This window comes from Grampus griseus (assembly GCF_964374135.1).
Source record: "Grampus griseus genome assembly, chromosome: 11".
Classification (NCBI taxonomy): domain Eukaryota; kingdom Metazoa; phylum Chordata; class Mammalia; order Artiodactyla; family Delphinidae; genus Grampus; species Grampus griseus.
Window position 1 is genome coordinate 9,614,031 of NC_139005.1, and position 22,234 is coordinate 9,636,264.

Genomic DNA, 22,234 nt, shown 5'->3' on the forward strand with positions numbered 1-22,234 from the left:
TATTATTTACTTATTTATTATTATTATTTTTTTTTGCGGTACGCGGGCCTCTCACTGTTGTGGCCTCTCCCGTTGCGGAGCACAGGCTCCGGACGCGCAGGCTCAGCGGCCATGGCTCACGGGCCCAGCCGCTCCGCGGCATGTGGGATCTTCCCGGACTGGGGCACGAACCCGTATCCCCTGCATCGGCATGCGGACTCTCAACCACTGCGCCACCAGGGAAGCCCTCTCAAGATATTATTGAATAAATGAATGAAATAATATTTATAATAAATAAATAGTACTGTAATATGAACATGTTCAAAACTCTATGGTTAGAAGAGGGAGGAGCACAGCGGTTGTGAAAGGTGGGGAAAACTTTCTAAAGGGACCTAAAGGGCAGATTAGAGGTCCTGGTCATCAGGCCCTTCTGCACTTGGCTCAGCTCCGCAACTCCAAACGCTTATACCCATACCTAATTTTTGTTTTTAACTGCTTTTCCGCGAAACCCCTCCAAGCCCGCAGGAGGCGCCCACAACACGCCACCCGGGAGAACGAGAACTACATTTCCCAGCATCCCGCGCGCCGCCGACCCACTTCCGGAGCCCGCGGACAGCATGGCGGCGTCCGAGGAGCGCGATTCACCGGCTGAGGTGCCCCAGATGGCGGTGGAGGAGGCGGAAACGAAAACATTTAAAGACCTGGTAAGTGTAGATGACGCCGGTTTCCCTTTTTCCTACTGGCGCCAGGCGCGGGCAGAGTCCGGTTGCCTTCGATACAGGCCGCTGGTGTGCAAAAAACAGCCGGGGCCTAGCTCAGGTTTCCCCCAGGGTGTCCGAAGCTCGGGTTCCGGACGAGCTCCCTCGGCTTTGAGTTTGGGTAGTGGGAGGGCGGCCGGTGCCCGGGAGCCCCCATTTGCCCTTTTGAATTCCACCTCGGTGTGGCAGCGTTGTGTCTGTGCAGGGTGTTGTCCATGCGGCGAATCCGAATTTTGTGTATCTTGGGCTTTGGATTCAGATGAACCGGTATTGAATTCTGACCCAGTCACTGACTAGAGGCAAGTTATCTCGGTGCCTCACTTTCCACATCTGTAACTTGGGGATTATGATAAGTACCGCATAGAGCTGTTTAGATTAAATGAAGTAACACAGGCAAAGAACTTGGTTTTGGCCCCGGCGAGTGGAGAGTGATTGGTAAGTCTTAAGTTCCTGTCCCAGTTCTCAGAGTTAAGGAGAAGACTGGGTAGACTCGCAACAAAAACCTTTTGAATCAAAGCGTAGGGGACGCACATGTCGCCAGCAAGGCGGCCCTAACAGTCATTTAATTATGTGGGAGGTGAGTGTGTGTTTTCTTTTGCTAAACTGTGTTTTTCCGAATTCTAAGGGTGTGACAGATGTGTTGTGTGAAGCTTGTGACCAGTTGGGATGGACAAAGCCAACAAAGATCCAGATTGAAGCTATTCCTTTGGCCTTACAGGGTAGGTTGAAATTAAGTGTGTGGCCTGTTTCAGATTCAGTATGAAGTTACACATATTCAATTAAATACCACTTTTGAGAGCTATTGCTTTGCATACGTCAAGTGAAATAAAATATGGTCCCTAAAGATAAAAAGTTTGTGGCTTATTGCTTTTTTTTTTTTTTTTTTTTTGCGGTACACGGGCCTCTCACCGCTGTGGCCTCTCCCGTTGCGGAGCACAGGCTCCGGACGCGCAGGCTCAGCGGCCATGGCTCACGGTCCCAGCCGCTCCGCGGCATGTGGGATCCTCCCGGACCGGGCACGAACCCGCGTCTCCCGCATCGGCAGGTGGACTGTCAACCACTGCGCCACCAGGGAAGCACGGCTTATTGGTTTTTGAAACAGTAATTCTCCAGTTTTACGGAGCTTACTTTCTACGAGGGGGTTTGTTGTCTTCTGTTTTCCTAGCCTTTTCTTTCTCAGTTTCCTTTGGCTCTTTTCCCTTTGCCTTGCGGTGTTAATTCTGTCTTTATCCTTTTTTCTCACTCTAAAATGTTACTAAGATTTCTCATCCAGTCCTGAAGCTTTAATACTGTCTGCATCAGTGAGTTTCAGCCAGTGCTCATTAGAATCACCTGTGGAACTTTTAAAACACTAGCGATTTCTGGGCTCCAACCTAGACCTTCTGAATTAGAATTTCCAGGCATGGGACCTAGGCATATATAGATAGTTCTGGGACTTCCCTGGTGGTCCAGTGGTTAAGAATCCGCCTGCCAATGCAGGGGACACGGGTTTGAGCCCTGGTCCGGGAAGATCCCACATGCCGGGGAGCAACTAAGCCCATGCACCACAACTACTTAGCCTGCACTCTAGAGCCCGTGAGCCACAACTACTGAAGCCTGCGTGCCTAGAGCCCGTGCTCCGCAGCAAGAGAAGCCACCACAATGAGAAGCCTGTGCACCGCAACAAAGAGTAGCCCCTGCTTGCCGCAACTAGAGAAAGCACGTACACAGCAATGAAGGCCCAGTGCAGCCAAACGTAAAAAAAAATAATAATAATAATTAATTTTAAAAAAACTTAATAGTTTATTCTAATGTGTCTTCTCCTGGGGGAGCACACATGAGCACTGGTCAGATGCTCATGGCTCCCATATCTATATTTCTAGCCCACACTTCTTTGCTGAGCTCCAAACAAGTATGTCCAACTGGTTTTTAGATACTTTTCTCTAAGCTTACTGCAGGAATCTCAAGTTCCCTATGTCCAAAACAGAGTCCTTATTTTTCTCACCAGAACTAATTTCCCTGTAGCCCTTATCTCAGTATATGGCTTTTGAGTTTCCCAAGCTAGAAACCTCTGTGTCAATCACATTTTCTTTTGTTACTTTCTTTTATTTTTTTATTTTCTTGAAGTATAGTTGATTTACAATGTTGTGTTAATTTCTCTTTCCTTTTTTTTTTGGAAGTCGCATGAAGAAAGAAAATGTATTCCATATATTTTTAACAATTTTGAGAATACGTGAACTTTACATTTATATTTGCAAAAATGTACATGGAAAATATGATGAGAATAAGTAACAGGTCAACAGTACTAACACCAGCAGAAACAGTAAATTGTGTACATCACACCTATGAACTTTCTACATAAGAATGATTCCAAAGGTCTATAGAAACAAAATAACACTCACGAGAGAGGTTATTTTGTGAATAATCATATATGTGTTGATTCAAATAAATTAGAATTTCATGTTGTAATGCTTTGTAATGTTCCAGTTCTCATACAACTTGAGTTTATTATCCAATACTGCTTAGTCCTCTGGAGTCTCAGCAACAACATAGACTTTTACAGCTTGATGATTTTTCAGTCTGTAACCGGCCACGTAACATTTAACGTCAGGCCTAGTGTTACGGAAGCAGCTCTTGAAAAACCACCTAAAGAGGGCTTGAGATCCCCAGGCAGAGCCTGGTGTTTAAGGTTGAAAGGCAGTCTGTGATAAAGTAGCAAAGTGGAGCCTTTGATTTATTTCTTTATTTTAAATTAATTAATTAGCTAATCTGTTTATTCATTTATTTTGGTTGGGCATTGGGTTGTCTGCCTGACAGAGAGCATCCTTCCTCAGGAAATTCGACTCTTGCCCACTAAGGGAGAACAGAATAGTCGGGAAAGGCATGGATGACCTTTTTAATTTTTCTAATATGATACAGTATAACATATCTCCTCAGAGCTCTGATTACAAAGGAAAATTCCCCACTGCAGTCTGGTGTGCCATCCCATTATTCAGTTTTAGAAGCATAAAATGAGCCTCAAGGCAAGACATCAGAGAGCTCACTTAACACATATTCTCCAACGTAAAGACAAAAAAATAAATGGAAGAATGGAAGGAAGGAAGGGAGGGAGGGAGGAAGGAAGGTCTTATTGTTCCACATTGTTTTGGCTATTATCAGCTTTTGTTAGATGTTTCCTTCTTTCTCTCCAAGGTATGTGAAACCTAGGAAGCTGTATGTGCCAGACATTTGTCAGGCAATGTGGTCCTAATTATATAGCTGTTATTTAAACAAAATTCCAATCACTGATGTTAACAGCAGGTTATCTGCCTATGGCCTAGAGATTTGGATCTATACTGTACTATCAACTTTTATTGCATATAAACGAAAATTTGAAATTCATAATTCTGTTATTTGAAATCCAATCACAGTTTACATATCTGTATCTATACATGTGATCTCATATAATCTTTATCGTATCAGTTTTACAGTAAACAATATGATCTTTCTCCCTCAAGCTTTATTGCCAACTTAATGGGAAATGCACTTATTTTGATGACCAAAATTGCCCCCCAAAATTGGATGCAAATTTGTCCAGTGGAGTATCATATTCTAACTCTGTAGTTGACTCAACTTAAGGATTTTGATGTATTTTATTCCTACTTACTTCAACTTGATGTGCTTGATAGCCCATTTTTATGCCAACTATCTGCAGGAAAACAAAAAGATTAGTGAAAATCATTAATCACGGCATTTTGTTGTTCATGTTCCAAACTGAGAGCAAAAGTTATGCAAATAGAGTATCTGTTCTATTTCTCTGAATATAATCAACAGTAACAATTTTAAATGCCTGTTTAAAGAATTGTAAGAAATAATTTCAGTAAGTTTTATCTATGACTTTTTTTTTAACATCTTTATTGGAGTATAATTGCTTTACATTGTTGTGTTAGTTGCTGCTGTATAACAAAGTGAATCAACTATACGTATACATATATCCCCATATCCCCTCCCTCTTGCGTCTCCCTCCCAACCTCCCTATCCCACCCCTCTAGGTGGTAACAAAGCAAGCATGGCCTGATCTCCCTGTGCTATGCAGCTGCTTCCCCCTTGCTATCTGTTTTACATTTGGTAGTGTATATATGTCAATGCCACTCTCTCACTTCATCTCAGCTTACCCTTCCCCCTCCCCGTGTCCTCAAGTCCATTCTGTATGTCTGCGTCTTTATTCCTGTCCTGTCCCTAGATTCTTCAGAACCGTTTTGTATTTTTTTTTTAGATTAAATATATATGTGTTAGTATACGGTATTTGCTTTTCTCTTTCTGACTTCACTCTGTAGGACAGATTCTGGGTCCATCCACCTCACCACAAATAACTCAATTTTGTTTCTTTTTATGGCTGAGTAATATTCCATTGTATATATGTGCCACATCTTCTTTAGCCATTCATCTGTCAGTGGACACTTAGGTTACTTCCATGTCCTGGCTATTGTAAATAGTGCTTCAGTGAACATTGTGGTACATGACTCTTTTTGAATTATGGTTTTCTCAGGGTATATGCCCAGTAGTGGGATTGCTGGGTCATATGGTAGTTCTAATTTTAGTTTTTTAAACCTCCGTACTGTTCTCCATAGTGGCTGTATCAATTTACATTCCCACCAACAGTGCAAGAGGGTTCCCTTTTCTCCACAGCCTCTCCAGCATTTATTTTTTGTAGATGTTTTGATGATGGCCATTCTGACCGGTGTGAGGTGATACCTCATTGTAGTTTTGATTTGCATTTCTCTAATGATTAGTGATGTTGAGCATCTTTTCATGTGTTTTGTTGGCAATCTGTATATCTTCTTTGGAGAAATGTCTATTTAGGTCTTCTGCCCATTTTTGGATTGGGTTGTTTGTTCTTTTGATATTGAGCTGCATGAGCTGCTTGTATATTTTGGAGATTAATCCTTTGTCAATTGCTTCATTTGCAAATGTTTTCTCCCATTCTGAGGGGTGTCTTTTCGTCTTGTTTATGGTTTCCTTTGCTGTGCAAAAGCTTTGAAGTTTCATTAGGTCCCATTTGTTTATTTTTGTTTTTATTTCCATTTCTCTAGGAGGTGGGTCAAAAAGGATCTTGCTGTCATAGAGTGTTCTGCCTATGTTTTCCTGTAGGAGTTTTATAATGTCTGGGCTTACATTTAGGTGTTTAATCCATTTTGAGTTTATTTTTGTATATGGTGTTAGGGAGTGTTCTAATTTCATTCTTTTACATGTAGCTGTCCAGTTTGCCCAGCACCACTTATTGAAGAGGCTGTCTTTTCTCCATTGTACATTCTTGCCTCTGTTATCAAAGATAAGGTAACCACATGTACATGGGTTTATCTCTGGGCTTTCTACCCTTTTCCATTGATCTATACTTGTTTTTGTGCCAGTACCATACTGTCTTGATTACTGTAGCTTTGTGGTATAGTCTAAAGTCCGGGAGCCTGATTCCTCCAGGTCCGTTTTTCTTTCTCAAGATTGCTTTGGCTATTTGGGGTCTTCTGTGTTTCCATACAAATTGTGAATTTTTTGTCCTAGTTCTGTGAAAGGTGCCATTGGTAGTTTGATAGGGATTGCACTGAATCTGTAGATTGCTTTGGGTAATATAGTCATTTTCACAATGTTGATTCTTCCAATCCAAGAACATGGTATATCTCTCCATCTGTTTGTATCACCTTTAATTTCTTTCATCAGTGTCTTATAGTTTTCTGCATACAGGTCTTTTGTCTCCTTAGGTAGGTTTATTCCTAGGTATTTTATTCTTTTTGTTGCAGTAGTGAATGGGAGTGTTTCCTTAATTTCTCTTTCACATTTTTCATCATTAGTCTGTAGGAATGCAAGAGATTTCTATGCATTAATTTTGTATCCTGCTACTTTACCAAATTCATTGATTATCTCTAGTAGTTTTCTGTTAGCATCTTTAGGAATCTCTATGTATAGTATCGTGTCATCTGCAAACAGTGACAGTTTTACTTCTTCTTTTCTGATTTGGATTCCTTTTATTTCTTTTTCTTCTCTGATTGCTGTGGCTAAAACTCCCAAAACTATGTTGAATAAGAGTGGTGAGAGTGGGCAACCTTGTCTTGTTCCTGATCTTAGTGGAAATGGTTTCAGTTTTTCACCATTGAGAATGATTTTTGCTGTGGGTTTGTCATATATGGCCTTTATTAAAGGGTTAGGTCCCTCTATGCCTACTTTCTGGAGAGTTTTTATCATAAATGGGTGTTGAATTTTGTCAAAAGCTTTTTCTGCATCTATTGCGATTATCATATGGTTTTTATCCTTCATTTTGTTAATATGGTGTATCACATTGATTGATTTGCATATATTGAAGTATCCTTGCATTCCTGGGATAAACCCCACTTCATCATGGTGTATGATCCTTTTAATGTGTTGGCTGGATTCTGTTTGCTAGTATTTTGTTGACGATTTTTGCATCTATGTTTATCAGTGACATTGACCTGTAGTTTTCTTTTTTTGTAACATCTTTGTCTGGTTGTGGTATCAGGGTGATGGTGGCCTCATAGAATGAGTTTGGGAGTGTCCCTCCCTCTGCTATATTTTGGAAGAGTTTGAGAAGGATAGGTGTTAGCTCTTCTCTAAATGTTTGATAGAATTCACCTGTGAATCCATCTGGTCCTGGTCTTTTGTTTGTTGGAAGATTTTTAATCACAGTTTCAATTTCAGTGGTTATGATTGGCCTGTTTATATTTTCTCTTTCTTCCTGGCTCAGTCTCAGAGTTGTGCTTTTCTAAGAATTTGTCCATTTCTTCCAGGTTTTCCATTTTATTGGCATATAGTTGCTTGTAGTAATCTGTCATGATCCTTTGCATTTCTGCAGTGTCAGTTGTTAGTCCTCCTTTTTCATTTCTAATTCTGTGGATTTGAGTCTTCTTCCTTTTTTTCTTGATGAGTCTGGCTAATGGTTTATCAATTTTGTTTATCTTCTCAAAAAACCAGCTTTTAGTTTTATTGATATTTACTATCATTTCCTTCATTTCTTTTTCATTTATTTCTGATCTGATCTTTATGATTTCTTTCCTTCTGCTAACTTAGGGTGTTTTTTTTTTTTTTGTTCTTCTCTCTCTAATTGCTCTAGGTGTAAGGTTAGGTTGTTTATTTGAGATTTTTCTTGTTTCTTGAGGTAGGATTGTATTGCTATAAACTTCCCTCTTAGAACTGCTTTTGCTGCATCCCATAGGTTTTGGTCTGTCATATTTTCATTGTCATTTGTTTCTAGGTATTTTTTTATTTCCTCTTTCATTTCTTCAGTGATCTCTTGGTTATTTAGTAGCATGTTCTTTAGCCTCTATGTGTTTATATTTTTTACAGTTTTTTTCCTGTAATTGATACCTAGTCTCATAGCATTGTGGTCAGAAAAGATACTTGATACGATTTCAATTTGCTTAAATTTACGAAGGCTTCATTTGTGACTCAAGATATGATCTCTCCGGGAGGATGTTCCATGAGCACTTGAGAAGAAAGTGTATTCTGTTGATTTTGGGTGGAATGTCATATAAGTATCAATTAAGTCCCTCTTGTTTAGTGTATCATTGAAAGCTTGTGTTTCCTTATTTATTTTCATTTTGGTTGATCTGTCCATTGGTGAAAGTGGGGTGTTAAAGTCCCCTACTATTATTGTGTTGTTGTTGATTTCCCCTTTTATGGCTGTTAGCATTAGCCTTATGTATTGAGGTGCTCCTATGTTGGGTGCATAAATATTTATAATTGTTATATCTTCTTGGATTGATCTCTTGATCATTATGTAGTGTCCTTGTTTGTCTCTTGTAATAGTCTTTATTTTAGACTATTTTGTCTGATATGAGAATTGCTACTCCAGCTTTCTTTTGATTTCCATTTGCATGGAATATGTTTTTCCATCCCCTCACTTTCAGTCTGTATGTGTCCCTAAGTCTGAAGTGGGTCTCTTGTAGACAGCATATATACGGGTCTTGTTTTGTATCCATTCAGCCAGTCTGTGTCTTTTGTTTGGAGCATTTAATCCATTTACATTTAAGGTAATTATCAGTATGTATGTTCCTATTACCATTTTCTTAATTGTTTTGGGTTTGTTATTGTAGTTCTTTTCCTTCTCTTGTGTTTCCTGCCTAGAGAAGTTCCTTTAGCGTTTGCTGTAAAGCTGGTTTCTTGGTGCTCAGTTCTCTTAACTTTTGCTTGAATATAAAGCTTTTGATTTCTCCATCGAATCTGAATGAGATCCTTGCTGGCTAGAGTAACGTTGGTTGTAGGTTTTTCCCTTTCATTACTTTAAATATGTCCTGCCACTCCCTTCTGGCTTGCAGAGTTTCTGCTGAAAGATCAGCTGTTAACCTTATGGGGATTCCCTTGTATGTTATTTGTTGCTTTTCCCTTGCTGCTTTTAATATTTTTTCTTTGTATTTAATTTTTGATAGTTTGATTAATATGTGTCTTGGCATGTTTCTCCTTGGATTTATCCTGTATGGGACTCTCTCTGCTTCCTGGACTTGATTGACTATTTCCTTTCCTATGTTCAGGAAGTTTTCAACTATAATCTCTTCAGATATTTTCTCAGTCCCTTCCTTTTTCTGTTCTTCTACTGGGAACCCTATTATTTGAATGTTGGTGCGTTTAATATTGTTCCAGAGGTCTCTGAGTCTGTCCTCAATTCTTTTCATTCTTTATTCTGCTCTGCGGTAGTTATATCCACTGTTTTATCTTCCAGGTCACTTATCGGTTCTTCTGCCTCAGTTATTCTGCTATTGATTCCTTCTAGAGAACTCTTAATTTCATTTATTGTGTTCATCATTGTTTGTTTTCTCTTTAGTTCTTCTACATCTTTGTTAAATGTTTCTTTTATTTTCTCCATTGTATTTCCAAGATTTGGGATCATTTTTACTGTCATTACTCTGAATTCTTTTTCAGGTAGACTGCCTATTTCCTCCTCATGTGTTTGGTCTGGTGGGTTTTTTTCTTGCTCCTTCATCTGCTATGTGTTTCTCTGTCTTCTCATTTTGCTTAGCTTACTGTGTTTGGGGTCTCCTTTTCGCAGGCTGTAGGTTCGTAGTTCCTGTTGTTTTTGGTGTCTAACCCCAGTGGGTGAGGTTGGTTCACTGCGTTGTGTAGGCTTCCTGGTGGAGGGGACTGGTGCCTGTGTTCTGGTGGATGAGGGTGGATCTTGTCTTTCTGGTGGGCAGGTCCGCATCCGGTGGTGTGTTTTGGGGTGTCTGTGAACTTATGATTTTAGGAAGCCTCTCTGCTAATGGGTGGGGTTGTGTTCCTGTCTTGCTAGTTGTTTGGCATAGAGTGTCTAGCACTGGAGCTTGCTGGTCGTTGAGTGGAGCTGCGTCTTAGCATTGAGACGGAGATCTCTAGGAGAGCTCTCATCGATTGATATTACGTGGAGCTGGGAGGTCTCTGATGTTCCAGTGTCCTGAACTCGGCTCTCCCACCTCAGAGGCTCAGGCCTGACACCCAGCCAGAGCACCAAGACCCTGTTAGGCACTTGGCTCAACTTGGTACGAGGGATGCTTGCCAGTGAATTAAGGTGCGAAAAAGACATAAGGCATAAATACCAAAGGTGTTGCCTGCGGTGCCAGCTCTCTGGTTCCACGGACCTCTTTCCGTACTTTGTAATTCTCGCTTCGGCTGGCCTCCATTCAGGCCACCATCATAGCTCCCCTGGTACCCTAACTGAGCTCTGATTTTCCTGTGTGTTCCCCATTCTGCACTTTAGTTCATTTTAAGTTGTAGGGAAGAGAGTCATATTCAGGTTACCTCAGGGAAAGCGGGTTATTCTCTAGGTGAGGAAGCCTCAGCAGTCAACTGTGGAAGTCATTACTCGACAGGAAGGCTTCCCACTGGGTGCTGTCCTCGTGCTCAGCTACTTTGGGAGCTGCAGCACAGAGGCGGTGGTCTTGGCTTCGAAATTGATTGCCAGGTCTTCTCAGTTATGGCTTGATTGGTGACAACAAACCATGGGGATCCATTCTTAAGGTATTACTGCTGGCATTCTTCCCTCAGAAGGAGCAGTGTAAGTGGCTTTACTGTTAAGCTGCTTGGGTCCTTCTTATGCCGTCAGGCCTGGGGTTTATCTTCTTAATGAATAACATTGGTCATGATATTCCCTGCTTAAAATCCTTCAGTTCCTCTCTCGTATAGGAAGATGTCAAAACTCCTTAGTATGGCTGTGGGTTTCCTTATTCTTCTCCCTTTCCCCCTTGACTTCTGTGTTCTGGCCACGTTGTACTTCTCCCTCTCTGAACTCATGCTGTGTTCTTTTTTTAAAATTAATTTATTTATTTTGGCTGTGTTGGGTCTTTGTTGCTGCGCGTGGGCTTTCTCTAGTTGTGGCGAGCGGGGGCTGCTCTTCGTTGCGGTGCACAGGCTTCTCATTGCAGTTTCTTCTCTTGTTGCGGAGCTTGGGCTCTAGAGCACAGGCTCAGTAGTTGTGGCACACAGGCTCTAGAGCGCAGGCTCAGTAGTTGTGGCACACAGGCTCTAGAGCGCAGGCTCAGTAGTTGTGGTGCACGGGCTTAGTTGCTCTATGGCATTTGGGATCTTCCCGGACCAGGGCTCGAACCTGTGTCCCCTGCATTGGCAGGCGGATTCTTAACCACTGCGCCACCAGGGAAGTCCCATGCTGTGTTCTTTAAAGCATCTTTCCTCATAAGGGACTGCCCTTCCTTTCCTTCTTTGCTTACTTACAGATTTAATTTACTCATCACCTCTGTTAACCTTTCCTGACTCTTCCTGGCAGTAGGTTGCTCATTCCGTTTTGTTCTCACTGTATCCTGTAGGGACCTATCATATTAGAACATATTTGTGTATTTCACCCCTGGATTTTGAGCTAATTTAAGACAGAGACCGTGTCTTCTGTCTCATCAACTCCCCCTCCCCTGAATTCATCAAATATTTATTCATGGTCTACTTTGTGCCAGCATTGGGTCCTTGTGGAATAATGTGGAAATGGTGCAGAGATCATTTCTTTGCTATTAGGTGTTTTCTTTGTCTTCTAGGTCGTGATATTATTGGGCTGGCGGAAACCGGCTCTGGGAAGACAGGGGCCTTTGCTCTGCCCATTCTGAATGTGCTGCTGGAGACGCCCCAGCGTTTGTTTGCCTTAGTTCTCACCCCCACTCGGGAGCTAGCCTTTCAGATCTCAGAGCAATTCGAAGCCCTGGGGTCTTCTATTGGGGTGCAATGTGGTAAGTGTCCAGAGGAAAGGAATCTTCAGAATTTCTTCACAGGTTGAGAATGAGTGTGAAAGGAGAATGGAAGAAAGTGTCGTTAACATAAGTTCATTGACCTAAAGGGCTGATTTGGTATTTTAGCTTCGGGGAAAGTTGTAATTGTAAGGGAAGAAAAATGAAAGTAGAAATGTGTCATTGGCTTTACAGTGAACTATGGAAAAAAATTAAGGATCTCTTTTCAATATTCTTTTTCTTTCTGTAGCTGTGATTGTAGGTGGAATTGATTCAATGTCTCAATCTCTGGCCCTGGCCAAAAAGCCACATATAGTAATAGGTGAGTAATGACAACGGTAGAAGACACTGGTGATGATGAATTGGAGAAAATCTACTGATATTGGGTGCAACTTCTTTGTGCAGAAAGAGTTCAAAGAATGGATTTAATTTTTTGTTTAATTTTTTTTAATTTCTGAAATTCTGGTTGGGAGGGGGTGGTCACTTTCTTTCTGTCCTTTTTCTTAAACATTGCCCTCTCTCCTCAACTTTTCTTGTTAGCAACTCCTGGTCGACTAATTGACCACTTGGAAAATACAAAAGGTTTCAACTTAAGAGCTCTCAAGTACTTGGTCATGGATGAAGCAGACCGAATATTGAATATGGATTTTGAGACAGAGGTGAGCTCAACATCTTTCCTCTTCCTAGAGCATCTCAAAATCTGTTCAAAATCTGGTTCATTGCATACCTGCTTTTGTGGAGCACTTAACCATTGTTGGTTAATTTAACATCTCTGCTGCTTTTTTCATTCTTGATGCTCTTTACACTGTCTGCCTCAGCATCCTCTTTATTTATTTTTTCTTTCTTTTTTATTGAAGGATAGTTGATTTATATTATTATATTATTTTTAGGTGCAACATAGTGATTCAGTATTTCTGTAGATTATACTCCATTTAAAATTATTACAAAATGATGGCTATATTTCCCTGTGCTGTACAATACATCCTTGTTGCTTTTAAATTAAATTTAATATAATTAATTTTTTACTGAAGTATAGTTAATTTACAATGTTGTGTTTCTGGTGTACAGCAAAGTGATTCAGTTATACATACATATATAAATATGTGTATATATATATACATATATATGTGTGTGTATGTGTGTATATACATATACCTACACAAACTCCTAATTTTCCTTCCCTCTTTTCCCCTTTAGTAACCATAAGTTTGTTTTCTATGTCTGTGAATGTGTTTCTGTTTTGTAAATAAGTTCATTTGTATCATATTTTAGATTCCACATATAAGTGGTATTATGTGATATTTGTCTTTGTCTGACTTCATTTAGTATGATAATCTCTAGGTCCATCCATGTGGCTGCAAATGGCATCATTTCATTCTTTACTATGGCTGAGTAGTATTCCATTCTGTATATATACCACATCTTCTTTATCCATTCATCTGTTGATGGACATTTAGGTTGCTTCCATCTCTTGGGTATTGTAAATAGTCTCAGCATCCTCTTTCAAATATAGTCTGACTTGGGGGGTGAGGGATAAATTAGGAATATGGGATTAACATACACACACTACTATATATAAAATAGATAAACAGCAAGGACCTACTGTATAGCACAGGGAGCTATATTCAATATCTTGTAATAACCTATAATGGAAAAGGATCTGAAAAAGTGTAAATATGTATGTATGTGTAACTGAATCTCTTTGCTGTACACCTGAAACACTGTAAATCAACTATACTTCAATTAAAAAAGACAGTTGGGCAAAAAACATGTATATATATATACATACATACATACATACATATAGACTGACTTTGTTTTCAGAGATGAGAAATACCAAAAACAGATTTTCTTTTTCCATTTCATTTGATTTCAACCTCTTCCATCTTTTCTTTGATGACCCATTCATCATAGCTTATTTAGTTGATTAATGTTTATTCTTTACTTTTCTCTTAGATTAGCTCTACTCTGCTGATTTAAACTGTGCTTTTCTCTGACTGGCATTATTTTTTGGTAGCATCTGGTATGGTATCAAATAGTAAATATTCAGTCAGTTTTAGCTGAACTGAATCAAAGTTTTGAGTCCCCAAATCCCCACAGTGATGTATTTAGTTTGTTACCCCTCATCTTCACAAGCAGCATTTGCAGGTGCCCAGTCTAAATGTTATGTTGGTACCGTTGCTCTTTCTGCCTTTTAGGTTGACAAGATCCTGAAAGTGATTCCCCGAGATCGGAAGACATTTCTCTTCTCTGCTACGATGACCAAGAAGGTGAACTTTTCTAGGATTTCTCTTTTCTTCTTTATAAGAATTGATAAGTAGAAACAGTCACAGTGACAATAATAAAAATAGAGTATTTAGGAATCAGTGTACTACTCTAGGTTTTCTTTCTTCAGGTGCAAAAACTTCAGCGAGCAGCGCTGAAGAATCCTGTGAAATGTGCCGTTTCCTCTAAATACCAGACGGTTGAAAAGTTACAGCAATATTATCTTTTTATTCCTTCTAAGTTCAAGGTAAAGTGTTTGCTTTGATCATTTCTGCCTCTCCCTCTCCTTCTTCACCAAGACATCTGAAAATGTGTCAACTCTTGATTAGCTAAGAGCTGTGCTACAGATTGGAGTCCTTTCTGTTTGTTTTAGAGCTCATGCCGTGCTTTATTTTATCACTGATAAAGTCAAACATTCCGGGAATTCACAACATATTAAACCACAGTAATGAAGTCATGACACAATCCCTTCCTAACCCCATCCTTGAGGTAGTTTTTCTTTTGCCTGCTTATTATGTGGCTTTTTTATGGACAAAGGACCTAGTTTTGTGCTTTGATGTCAGGGCTTTGCGTGCTTGCTGAGTACAGATCTCCTTGTGCTCGGCTTCAGGCTGTGTGCGAAACTCATGGTTCACAGAGATGATAATGATAATGCCAGTTAAGGAGTGCAAAGCTGGCGGCTGGGGGTCTGGATAACTGAGAAGCAGCTATGGGCTTAGTCTTTTACATAATTTGTATGCCCAGGACGCCAACGTTCTTCCAGGTTCAGTTACATATATTATTTTGGCTTTGTGACTTAGGATACCTACCTGGTTTATATTCTAAATGAATTGGCTGGAAACTCCTTTATGATATTCTGCACCACCTGTAACAATACTCAGAGGACAGCTTTGCTACTCCGAAATCTTGGATTCACTGCCATTCCCCTCCATGGACAGATGAGTCAGGTAACTATTCTTTGGAATCATTAGTGGTGAACTGGGGGCATGAGAAAGCTAAATCTTGTAGCAGGAGATTTCTGCAATAGCAACACATGACATTAATGCATCTTCCCATAGTTGTCCTGATTTTATGGGCATTAAAGTGTTGCTTTGGATGCTACTTCCTCCTTTCAGGATAGCAAGAGGCTCAAATTAAAATATTCCACAGGTAGTTGTCTGGGATGGAAGCTACTGAGTTGATTTATTCAGCCCTCATGGTAATAGTGACTCTCTCGTCTCTAAAGACTTTCAGTAGATTATTTCTCAGGTATCCTTCTGTCATGTTTAACAAACTCTGTTTCATGTTAGTATTTTCTAGCTTTAGTCTTAAATATCTTTTTATTGCTTCCATGTTTCCTTTTGACCTGTGAAGCCTAGTTCAGACTAAGGGGGAAACATCCTTTTAAAAATTTCTCTCTTGGTTCTTGTATTTATTTAGTATGTCTAGTTTGTGTGTCTTGGATTCCAAGTTTTTCAAGATTAAAATTCTTTCCATTTCTTCTTTTCATCGTCTCAGAGCAAGCGCCTAGGATCCCTTAATAAATTTAAGGCAAAAGCTCGTTCCATTCTTTTAGCAACTGATGTTGCAAGCCGTGGTTTGGACATACCTCATGTGGATGTAGTTGTTAACTTTGACATTCCTACCCATTCCAAGGTGAGTCCTGTTGCTGACCTGACTTTCTAGCCCCAAAGTGCTTTTCTTTTCTCTTTTCTTTTCCCCTTCTCTTCCCTTTCTTTCCTTTCCTGTCCTTTCTTTCACTTCCTCCTTTCCTCCCTCCCTCCGTCCCTCCCTCCCTCCTTTCCTCTTTCTCTCTCTCTCCCCCACCTCCTTCTTCCTCCTTTTCTTTTCTTTTTTTTAAAATTGAGATGTAATTGACATATTAGTTTCAGGTGTAAAATGTAATGATTTAATATTCGTATATATTGCAGATTGGTCATAGTAAGTCTAGTTAACATCTGTCACCATTCATAATTACGCATGTCTTTCCTTATGATGAGCATTTTCCCTTAGCAACTTTTAAATATGCAGTACAGTATTATTACCTCTAGTCAGCATGTTGTACATTACATCCCCATGACTTATTTATTTTATAACTGAAATTTGTACCTTTTGCCCCCTTCACCCATTTCACACACACCCATCCCTGCCTCTGGCAACCACCAAATCTGTTCTCCGTATCTGTGAGCTCAGTTTTTTTTGTTTTTGTTTTAGATTCCACATATAAGTGAGATCTCAGTATTTGTCTCTGTCTAACTTATTTCACTTAGCTGAATACCCTCAAGGTCTATCCATGTTGTCACAAATAGAAAGATGTCATTCTTCTTTTATGGCCGAATACTATTCCATCGTATCCAAAGTGTATTTCTTAATGGAATGTTTTCTGTCTTTCCTTAGTTACAGTATTGGAGTTTTTTTGGTGTGTGTGTGTCCTTGATTAGTTAAGTGTCAAAAACAGGGAAAGCTCTAGATCTTTTCATTCTCCTCATCTTGCACATGCCTGTGGATGTGATATTAATGAATGTGAATGAAGAAGCTCAGGAGAGGGGTTAGAGGCTCACCGTCGGAGGCGCAGACGCACCGCGTGCTCACCTCTGTTGGTCTATCTGATGAGAAATGGCAGCCTGTGGTCCTCAGTGTATCCCAGGGTTTCTCAGCCTCGGCACTGTTAACATCTTGGTCTGGGAATTCTTCCTTGCGGGGCTGTCCTTTGTATTGTAGGATGCTTAGCAGAATTCCTGGCTTCTACTCACAGGTGACTTTGTGACAACCAGATACATTTCCAGACATTTCCAAATGCCTGCTGGGGAGGATGAAACTGACCCCAGTTGTGAACAACTAGTGTGTCTCGACTTCGTATTAAACTTCTGTAGACAGGGTCCTGTCTCACGATTTTCACAGTAACTCTGTGTGAGTTTGGCCATGTATTTGTGTTCCTGTTTTATAGATACAAACCAGGACTTAGAGAAGTTCTGGACTTGTAGACAGTTGTGTCGCTGGTCGGTGGGAAAAGCAGATCTGTGACCCAGGTCTGCCTCTAGATCTAGTGCCATTTTCCTCTGCCTGTGCTATGTCCATGGAGATTTGCTTTGTAGATTTGTCTTTATATAAAAGAAAGGAAAAAGGGGGTCAGTTTTGTGCTGTGAGGAGAATAAGAAAAGTGAAGTAGATTTATCTCTGTAACAGATTGCCAGTTCATCTCTCCACATTCCAACACAAATCTGTTTTCTTTCAAAGGTTTGCAGGAAGAATTTACATACAGTTTTAAATTTATCTTCCAGCTAACTCAAAGTTACTTACCGTTTTCGTTTCAGGATTACATCCATCGAGTAGGTCGAACAGCTCGAGCAGGGCGCTCTGGAAAGTCTATTACTTTTGTCACACAGTAAGTGACCCGACTTTGGGGCAGAGCAATGTAGAGAAAAGAGCAGAACTGTGGGGCAGACAGACTTGCAACCTGACTTCACGACTTACTGTAACAGTCACTTAACCTCCCTCATCCCGCCTTCACTGTTTGTAAAATAGAAATAATAATACCAATCTAGCAGGGTTTTAATGAAGACTGGAGATGTATATGTAAAGAGCATATACTATACTACATATGTGTAGTATAGTACTTGGCATATAGAAGCACACACACAAAAAACCCTGTTATTTCTTTTAAATGCTGGAGCCAGAGAACAGTGACCATTCCCTCAACTCACAGTATTACAATAACTATTTCTGATTTTGTTTTCTAGGGAACAAATTGTTATGTACCCAGGGCTTTTCTGGGAGTAAGGGGTATGTTGGGTGGTTTTCTGCTGGGCTGTGCACAGAAGATTGCAATTAGTTAGTATTCTGAAAAGGAATAATAGGTTCGATATTGTTGAAAACTGTGGCCCCTGTTGCGTCATAGTTTTGGAATGGACAGACACGTGCATTGTCAGCCAGCCAGAGCCATGTCAATTTTCCTTTTTCAGATACGACGTGGAACTCTTCCAGCGCATAGAACACTTAATTGGGAAGAAATTGCCTGTCTTTCCAACCCAGGATGACGAGGTTATGATGCTGACAGAACGTGTGTCTGAGGCCCAAAGATTTGCCCGAATGGTATGCAATGCATTTTCTCACCAGCAAATGAAATTAACTTACATGCAAGACACTTTATTGTGTTAACCCTCAACTTGGAATATTTGATTCCAAATTTAAGATGAGCATACTAAAGTGCAGATGTAGGTAATTTGCTTTCGACTGTACAACTAAATGGTTGAATCAGGGTTTGGACTCAGTCTGACCACAGTGACCACGTTCCCAGCCACTGTTCATGTTTCACATGAGGCACGAAAAAAACCTTTGGACTTGAGATCAGATCAGGAGGTGCAGCTGTGAACTGTGAGCTTGGACAAGGTGTCTAACCTCTCAGAGTCAGTTCCTCATTTGTAGATTGGGAATAATAGTTACCTTGAATACAGGGTATTTATGAGCGTTGATCAAGCTGATGTAAACAGCGTAGTTACTGATAGTAGCGGTGGCGGTAGGAGTGGCGATGAGAAGGTTCTAAAGGAGCCCCTTCCAAGTGCCGTCTGCTCTCTGGGGTGCTGGTCTGAGGGGTGAAGAAACTTCGCCCGTGGGGTGCTTTCTGAGTAGCTGAGGTGTGGACTTGTTTTTGTTTTTCTCCCCACATGGAATTCTTTGTTTGGTATCTTTGTTTATAAAAATATTGCATGTGCGTTGGGAAACATTTTTAGAAAATACACAAAGGATTAAAATAGTAAGTGAAACACGTAAGCCACCCCCCGCAGAAAACCTGATAACAGTTGGCTATTTTTCTTTCCTTAGCCATAATTAGACTTTATCTAATTGTATATGACTTTATCTAAATGTATATCATTTTCCTATTTGAACTAGCAGAGATTCATGCGATCACTTCTTTTTTTTTTTTCACATTTTAAACTTTATTCAAAAAATGTCATCTAGGCTGTGTCTTAGCCCTGAATCGATTCAGTTACCAAACTTTCCTAAACACCAGTGGCAGGAGTAATCTCTTGGAGTTGTTGCAAGGTCCTTAACTGCCTTCTGACTCGTCAAGGGAAACCAAATTGGGTCTTCTAGACTTTGCATTAGGTATATTTTATTACTTTCCAATGTTTTGAAAATTGGTAATCTGAGGGGAGAGAATTAAGTTTTTTAAAAATAGCACTGCTTGCAAGTTTAGAAACATATCTTAGATGCTAGCATCTTAGAATTCTCATGGGATCATTTCTTAATGGCTACAGAGAATTCTGTCATGAATATATAACGTGATTTACATTGATGTGTGTTTATGCTTTTCCCGGTTTTTTGTATTTTAACTGGAACTCTGTTGAACATCCTGATATGTACAGCTTTGCACACTTGTCTTGTTTCCTTAGAATAAATTCCTAGAAGTAGAATCAATTGTTGGGTGGAGGAGAATACACAGTTAAAATTCGAATTCGTACATAATGTCAAACTGCCCCCCTAGAAAAGCTAAAGCACTTTTACACGATGAGCGACAGTGTATGTGACTGTCCGCACACCTGACCAGGTCTAGGTATTACCATTCTCTTAAATCTTTGCCAGAATAATAATAATAGCTTATTGTTTTAATCTTCCTGTCTTTGATTACTAATAAGATTAACATTTTTGTATCTTGGGATTTTGGTCTTATTCCTTTGCTAATGTGAGGTGTTAGGGAGTTACTTAGTGTTTGATTTTAAGGAGCAGAGACTAGGATGTGTCACTCTCAGTGACAGCCATTCATTTTCAATCCCATCCTTTCCGTTTCTTGCAGGAGTTAAGGGAGCATGGAGAGAAGAAGAAGCGCTCGTGGGAGGCTGCTGGGGATGGTGACGATAGGGAGGGTGCAATCGGTGTCAGGAACAAGGTGGCTGGAGGAAAAATGAAGAAACGGAAAGGCCATTAATCTCTTTTATAAAGACTTGACTTCTGCTTTCTGTTCTGTAAAGAGGATTGAAGGAGAGAATGGGACCTCTCCCTCCAGAGTGCTGCAGGCCGAAATCCATCAGAATTGTGTCAGAATCTGCCCAGCTCACTCAGTGCTCATCCCCCTTTCCGTGTGTTAGAACATCGTTGCCTGCAGAATATTTTTGAAGTGCTGATGTCAAGACTCGGACTGTTCTTCAGCTTTGGTTCCTTGCTCCTGACACTAGTAAGATATGTTCTCCTATCCCTTCACACAGACCTGTGCTTTTTTCAGCTGCAAGTCAAGGACTGGGCTAATGAAGCCCTTGACCTGTGATTGTAAAGGAAAGGAGCTTCTAGATCTAAAAACAGTGATACTTCCGCAGTCTCAGCTTGTGTTTCGTGAGACCAAATGGGAAATAATAAATTTAAATATTATTAAAAAAAAATTCAAACTCCTTGAGGACCTTTTTGGGTTACAGACTTTATAGATTTAGTAAGATCTTCCTAATAGGTAAGAAACTGACAGTGGTGATTCCATGGCAGATTCATTGGTTGTCCTTAATTTGAGGTAAACATTATTTATGACTTTAAAAAAATCAACAAAGAAACAAGAGGATGGATGGCTTTGAAAGGGAAGTCCTGCTTGAAAGGAGGTTGTGCTTTTCTTGGGGATGGAGCAGAGTCTCTTAGATCCCTGAATAGATTCACATCCCTGGCTCCTTGGATTAAAATCTCTGTGGGGGGCTTCCCTGGTGGTACAGTGGTTAAGAATCCGCCTGCCAATGCAGGGGTTATGGGTTCGAGCCCTGGTCCAGGAAGATCCCACGTGCCGCGGAGCAACTAAGCCCGTGCACCACAACTACTGAGCCTGTGCTCTAGAGCCCGCGAGCCACAACTACTGAGCCCACGTGCCACAACCACTGAAGCCCACGTGCCTAGAGCCCATGCTCTGCAACAAGAAAAGCCACTGCAATGAGAAGCCCACGCACTGCAACAAAGAGTAGCCCCCGCTTGCCGCAACTAGAGAAAGCCTGTGCGCAGCAACGAAGACCCAACACAGCCAAAAATAAATAAATTAAAAAAATATATTCTCTGTGGGAGTCAAGTGTGGATGTTGATTGCAGGAAGATCTTTATAAAAATAGGGGGTGGGGTGCCTACCTCTGGGGGGCTAATTCTCCATTTGTTTCCTGATGGGACTCTCCAGAGTGGGTTAGCTAACAGCAGCTTTCTCTCCCTCTGGGCTGGTGGGTAAAAGCCAGTGGATGGGTGCTGTTTCAGCTCAGTGGAAGACTTCAGAAGCAAGCTGAATTTGAATCGGGTTATGGGTGGTGGGTAAGAAGGGATTGGAATTATCCTGAAGGAGTCTGAACTTTCTAAATGGGCAGGATCTCTAACTTAGGGTCTGTGGACCCCTGAGGTATATGCATATTTCTGGGGAGACTAAAAAGGTTAAAAACCTCTTCTAAAGCTTATCTGTTGTTTCTGAAGTATATACGTATTATGCTTTGCTAGGATGGGAAGATAGGACTCTAAGGGGAGAAAGGTGGATGATGTGTCTTCAGGCATATTAGTAGGCCCAGACCATAAACTAGAGTCCCAAGCAGAACAGGTAAAATGCCATTGTGAAGGGCAGGAGGCACAGAAATAAACGAATGCGATCTAGTAGTAAAGGAGGGCAAAGCTGCTGGTTTGTATCAGTAATCTGAACTGTTCTCATGCTCCCTGTCTGCAAAGGCAAGATTGCAGAAGTCTTGAGGCTGAAACCCTAATCGAGGTGTCTGTGAGTTTCCTGGGGCTGCTGAAACAAAGTACCAGAAACCGGGGGACTTAAAACAGCAATTTGTTGGATCACAGTTCTGGAGTCTAGATGTCCAAGACCAAGTTATCAGCAGGGTTCCATCTGAAACGTCTCGGGAAGGGTCTGTCCTTGCTGCCTCCTAGCGTCTGGTGGTGGCCAGGGGTCCTTGGCTTGTGGCAACGTAGCTCCAGTCTCTGCCTCCATGTCTTCACGTAACCTTCTTCCCTGTGTGTCTGCCTTCACACGGCCTTCTTATAAGGATGCTTTCATTGGATTTAGGGCACATCCTAATCCAGTATGACCTCGTCTTGACTCATTATCTCCACAAAGACCCTATTTCCAAATAAGGTCACATTCTGGGAT

The 22,234-nt window shown here is 40.7% G+C and overlaps 1 protein-coding gene across 1 annotated transcript; it reads left to right on the top strand.

The window, feature by feature from the left end:
* Positions 1 to 580: 580 nt before the first annotated feature.
* DDX47 (DEAD-box helicase 47) lies at positions 581 to 21,151 on the top strand. The gene is made up of 12 exons (XM_082666916.1): positions 581 to 683; positions 1,363 to 1,456; positions 11,714 to 11,902; positions 12,150 to 12,221; positions 12,440 to 12,558; positions 14,098 to 14,169; positions 14,295 to 14,411; positions 14,965 to 15,111; positions 15,662 to 15,799; positions 17,458 to 17,528; positions 18,106 to 18,235; positions 19,938 to 21,151. Exons 1-12 carry the CDS (start codon positions 597 to 599, stop codon positions 20,067 to 20,069), a joined length of 1,368 nt encoding a protein of 455 aa, XP_082523042.1. The 5' UTR covers positions 581 to 596; the 3' UTR covers positions 20,070 to 21,151.
* The last annotated feature ends 1,083 nt before the right edge of the window (positions 21,152 to 22,234 follow it).

What these genes read in the sequence shown, in the direction of transcription:
- DDX47 (XM_082666916.1), top strand. Translation starts at nt 597, where the DNA reads ATGGCGGCGTCCGAGGAGCGCGATTCACCGGCTGAGGTGCCCCAGATG. An exon ending in TTATTCCTTCTAAGTTCAAG is followed by an intron (nt 14,412 to 14,964) that starts GTAAAGTGTTTG and finishes TTTGTGACTTAG; the next exon opens with GATACCTACCTGGTTTATAT. An exon ending in CCCAAAGATTTGCCCGAATG is followed by an intron (nt 18,236 to 19,937) that starts GTATGCAATGCA and finishes CGTTTCTTGCAG; the next exon opens with GAGTTAAGGGAGCATGGAGA.